The 5670-nt window shown below is 38.1% G+C and overlaps 1 protein-coding gene across 1 annotated transcript; it reads right to left on the bottom strand.

The window, feature by feature from the left end:
* Nucleotide 1: 1 nt before the first annotated feature.
* On the bottom strand, nt 2-1635 carry LOC115293409 (protocadherin beta-16-like; the record flags this gene model as incomplete). The annotated part of the gene is made up of 1 exon (XM_029941195.1): nt 2-1635. A coding segment is annotated over exon 1 (1464 nt), but the record flags the coding sequence as incomplete, so codon positions are not given.
* Between the last annotated feature and the right edge of the window lie 4035 nt (nt 1636-5670).

The raw sequence follows: 5670 nt of genomic DNA, 5'->3' as shown, positions 1-5670 counted from the left end.
AGTAGGTGACCTGGGCGTTGGCGCCCGCGTCGCTGTCTGTGGCGCTGACGCTGCCGATGTGCAGCGCGGGGCTGTTGTTCTCGCGGACCCGCAGGGTGTAGGTGGTTTGGCTGAAGGCGGGGGCGTTGTCGTTGACGTCGGAGACCGTCACGGTTATGTTGTGTTGCGTTTTCAGCCTGGGGGTCCCCAAGTCAGTGACCGTGATGGTAATGTTGTACTGGGCTCTTTCTTCTCTGTCTAGTGCTCTCTTCGTTACCAAGGTGTAAAAGTTTTTGACCGAAGGTTTTAAAAGAAAAGGAAGGTCATCCTGGATGGAGGAAATAGTCTTCCCATTATCCCCAGAGTCAGGATCTGAAACACTGAAAACAGCAACTACAGTCTCAGGTGAGTTCTCTGGTATAGGGCTGGTGAGTGCAGACATGGTCACTTCTGGGGGATTATCATTTACATCCACCACCTGTAGGAGAAGAGTACATTTTCCGGAAAGCCCTCCCCCATCAGTGGCCTTGATGTCCACTTCATAAGACATAACTGTTTCAAAATCTACTTGTCTTCTCAGTCGAATTTCTCCTGTTAAAGGATTTACCTCCAGAGTTTTGCTAATATCTTCTGAAGGCTGAAAGAGAGTGTAGGATATTTTTCCATGTACTCCGCTGTCTAAATCAGTGGCAGAGACAGTGACAACCAAGGAACCTACAGGATTGTTCTCTGGAATTTGCACCTTGTAGATGGGCTGCTCAAACACAGGGGCGTTATCGTTGCTGTCCAGCACTTCAATGCGCAGGCGAGCAGTCCCATACCGAGGTGGAGAACCGCCATCCAGCGCCGTTAGGGTTAAGACGATTTCAGGCTCCTCCTCCCTGTCCAGCTCTTCTTCCAACACCAGTTCAGGGTATATTCGGCCGTCACTGCGTTTGCGGGTTAGAACCCCGAAATGAGAGTTGGGGCTGATTTTGTAGTTTTGAACATTGTTGCTTCCTACATCCAAGTCCAGAGCATTACTCAGAGGGAATGCAATTCCTAGAGGACTGTTTTCCGGTATTTTTAGAGTCATTTCTCTTTCAGTGAACACCGGAGAATTGTCATTTATGTCTTTCACTCTCAGTTCTGCCTGAAATATCTCTAAGGGTTTTTCCATTAACAGTTGGAAATATAACAAGCAAGGGTCAGTTGGACCGCATAGCTCCTCTCGATCTAGTTTCTCATTTATGAGCAAATCCCCTGTCTGAACCTTGAGCTGCAAATGCTCTTTGTTCCCCTGAGAAATGATCCGAGCCCCACGGTTGAACATCTCTGTCAATCCCAACCCCAGGTCTTTTCCTAGATTTGCCACAAAGGAGCCTCTCTCCATTTCTTCCACTACTGAATACGGACCTAACTCGGCACCCACCCCAGATATGCTGAGCAAAACAAAGAAAACTAGGACTTGCCTTTGTCTCAGATAGCGAATCCATCCAATCTCCATTGCTCTTCCATGAAAATATGTTTTACAGGAGCTTTGTGTATATCCAGGATCCTGGTAGCCTGTTACTGTAGTCCAGATATCAAAACTATGCCACTATACAGAGTAGTAAAGAGAGTTCAGATTCACTTTTGCTGTGACCAAGAAAAACGTTCTTTAGCTTCCAGGCAATGTGAAATTGTTTGGCTGAAGACTGGAGCTGCATAGGCAATTCTGTTTTCCATCATTTAACCTGCAGCGCCACCATGCGTTCTCATTGTGTCTTATATTTTCCACAAAATACTCCTAAATGTACCGAATAAGTTGTGTAAAATGTGTTCTGTAATATAAAACAATGAGCTCTATTGTTATGTGGTGTGTGTGTGTTCAGTTAGAGCTCTGTGTTGTTGCACAGGAGGAATACAAAGACCAAAGTGTCACTTATGTTACTGTTAAAACCTGTTGAGAGTTAATGATTGCTGAAAAGAACGTACATTTAGGAGCAAAGTGTTTTTGAAATACCTTGGGAACAACTTCACAAATACATCGTTTTCATGGTACATATTATAGAATTACAAAGGAATGGACACTGCAAAATTGCAGTTAGTGACAGTTCTAAAGATATTATTTAACCAATGGTATAGTAAATTGCATACTTCCTCTTCTTTATGACACCTAAGCCTGAGAACTGTGAGGTTTTGCAATTTTCAAATTGTTGAAAAATTATTTCCCAAATAGGTAGATCTCAAGATTAGGCCTGCCATGCTTTTGGATTCTTCTTTTTTCTAATATGACAAGCATAATTTCTGTTACATTATTTTTTTAATTTTAATGACATATTCACATACCATATACTTCACTCACTTAAAGTGTAGAATTCGGTGATTTTTAGTATGTTCAAAGAGCAGTACATCTATCATCACAATTTTAGAACATTTTCATCACCCCTTAAAATCCATACCCTTTAGCAACCACCCTGTTCCCCTATCCCTCCTGTGTTGATCCCTAATCAATAACTAATTTACTTTCTGTCTCTGTAGACTTCCCCATTCTGGACTTTCTTATGAATTGAATAATTTAATATGTGGAGTTCTGTGACTGGCTTCTTTCACTGAGCACGTTTTCAAGGTTCATCCAAGTTGTAGCAAGCATCAATACTTCATTCCTTTCTATGGATGAATAATATTCCATTGTATAGATATATCACATTTTGATTATCCATTCCTCTGTTGATTGACATTTGGGTTGTTTCCACCTTTTCGCTCTTCAGAGTCATGCTGCTGCAACATTCATACACAAGAGTTTGTGTGAACATAAATTTTCATTTCTCTGGCAGCAGAATTGCCATGTCATATGGTAGCTGTATATTTTCCAAGGTGGCTGTACCATTTTATATTCCCACCAGCTGTGTATCAGCATTCCAATTTTTCCATATCCTTCCAACACTGGTTATTTGACTTTTTATTCTGTCCACTCTAGTGGGTATCACATGATTTTAATTTGTATTTCTCTGATGACTAATGATGTTGGACATCTTTTCATGTGCTTATTTTCCATTTGCATATCTTCCTTGGAGAACCATCTATTCAGATCTTTGTCCATTTTTAATTGAGTTGCAAGAGGTCTTTGTATGTTCTAGACACAATTCCCTTTCAGATTTGTATTCATTTGTTCAGGCTTTCCATTTCTATAATTTTAATTAAATTACAGTAGGCTTCATATCTTTATCAATTCAGTGTTTTTCTTAAAGATTTTTAGAAGTGTGCTAAATACCTTGTCCAGGATTAAAGCATCTAATCCATGAAGCCTAAATTCCTGTTATAAAGAACTTTATGTGCCTTCCATTGGCTACCAGTGGTATTGCTAGACTGGATAATTTTTTTCCAAGCAGGCAATCTGTGGTAGATAAATAATAGCCACTCACCCAAAGACTTTCTAATTCCCCAAATTAGTAAATATTTATTTTACATGGCAAAAGGTTTATAGATGTAATTAAATTGAAGACCTTATGAAGATTATCCTGGATTATCAGGTTGGGAAAACTTTTGTTGGGCATGGTCAAAAGGAGATGTAATTATGGAAGAACTGGTTAAAGACATACAATGTTTGTTGGTTTTGACATTGGTTTGACAATGGATGAAAGAGGATGAGTCAAGTAATGTAGGCAGCATTTAGAAGCTGGAAAAGTCAAAGAAGCGGATTCCCCCATAGAACCACCAGAAAGATATGCACTCCTGCCAGCACTTTGATTTAGCCTAGTAATACCCATACCAGACATGAGACCTAAAAATCTATGAAGTAATATAAACTTTTTGTTTTAAACAACTATGTTTGTGGTAATTTTTATAGCAACAATGGAAAACAAATACATAACGCAAGGATGGATATTCATGCACCTCAAGCTGAGTCAACAACAATTTATCACTCTCCAAGAACAGTTTACCACAGCAATTGCTGGAAAATGTTTGATTCAGCTCCAGTGAGCCACCCTTTCAGAATAAAGTCATTTATGACCCCCTAAATCTTTTTGCAGCATAGTTTTTGTGGAATTGCCAAAGACATGTGGTTAATTTTAACAGAAAATAGCTGGAGTCTATCAGTTTTATTCCTACTAAATTTCCAGAATCTCTAAATCATTTAGTGAAAAAATTCCTACATATCATTGCCTATATTTTTCTGAAATTAGTTATTCATTTAAAATTAATGCTAGAATGTGAAGGGTACCTGGGTGGCTCAGTTGGTTAAGCATCTGACTTTGGCTCAGGTCATGATCTCACAGTTCATGAGTTCAAGTCCCCCATCTGGCTCTCTGCTGTCAGCAAAGAGTCTGCTTCAGATCCTCTGTCTCTCTCTCTCTCTCCCTCTCTTTCTCTCTCTCTCTCCCTCCTTCCCTTGCTCTCTCTCTCTCTCAAAATAAATAAGCGTTTAAGCTTATTACATAAAATTAATACTGGAATATAAATTGTTTTCAAACAATAGTGTGTGCTAAAATGAATACAGTATATTTAATCTGAATAAGGGACTTAGAAAAAATGTACATAATAAAGTGAATTTCAACCTTCTAAGGAAAATGAAAATTTTAAATTAGCATTGACAGAAAGCAGATTGAAGGACTAGCACAAAAAATTCAAGAAATATAACCATAAGGTAACTCTACTTATTCAGGGCATTCATTTTGGTGATAATTAATGTGATATGTTGAGACAGTACAGGAAAATGACCTGGTTGTTTTGCTCCTAATAAAGATTAACTACAGTGTCCGACCCACCTTACTTAGGTCAGTGGTCTAAAAGAACGTTAGCTCTACTGATCCAGAGTAGTGTTTTAGTCTATAGTAAAGAAACAAGTACAAACTTCAGACTAAAAGCTACATTTAGAGGAGTTTAGTTTACAGAATAAATGGATTTCACTTTCTTTAATTAGTAAGACAGTGCTACTAGTTAATGCCTGCCATTATAGCACATGGATTAAGAACTGGAGTATCAGTTAAAACAGACAGAATATATTTCAAATTTCTCCTTTTATTACTTTAGAATTGTTAGCAAGTTACTAACCTTTCTAAGCTTCAGTTTCCTCATAATTAACTTAGAAAGTTGAAGTTTACTTTATTATTACATTTTTTCTAAATGTATATATCTAAGTCACTTATTCAAAACCTTAGGGTTTGGCAGAGGACTAAAAAGATAATGGATGTAAAGCACTCTAGTCTACTACTTTTTTTCTGTACCCTACTTTGAACTAAATTAGAAATCAAAAATAAGAGCTTTAAAAGATCAGTTATATCAAACTATACACTTAAGGTCTGTGCATTTTACTCTCTTATGTAACATTTTAATTAAAAAATGCTTACTCTTAAAGCCTGCCTTAGGACTGGATTCCACTGGAGGTAGCACAAAAACTAAAATGATGGTAGATTAAATGAGATAGAAGTTTTTTTATATGTCAGGTAAAAAAAAATCAGAAGTAGGCACTCCAGGGGTGACATGATGACTCCATAGTTACTAGGGATCCTCATTTCTTTTAAATTTATTCTATACTGAGTGTCTCTGTACATTATTTCCATCCTTAGTGTTGTTCTCTGGTCCAAGACAATTGTGTCCTAACTATTAGTTAAACTTTCCAAGCCATGAGACACAGTTAGAGAAGAACAAAAAGGGACCTCTCCCTTTAAATGGCCTTCTTGGAAGTCTCCTACAACATTTGTATATATGTTCCCTTGGCAGTAACCT

This window comes from Suricata suricatta, chromosome 6 (assembly GCF_006229205.1).
Source record: "Suricata suricatta isolate VVHF042 chromosome 6, meerkat_22Aug2017_6uvM2_HiC, whole genome shotgun sequence".
NCBI lineage: Eukaryota > Metazoa > Chordata > Mammalia > Carnivora > Herpestidae > Suricata > Suricata suricatta.
This window is presented reverse-complemented; position numbering and strand designations above follow the sequence as displayed.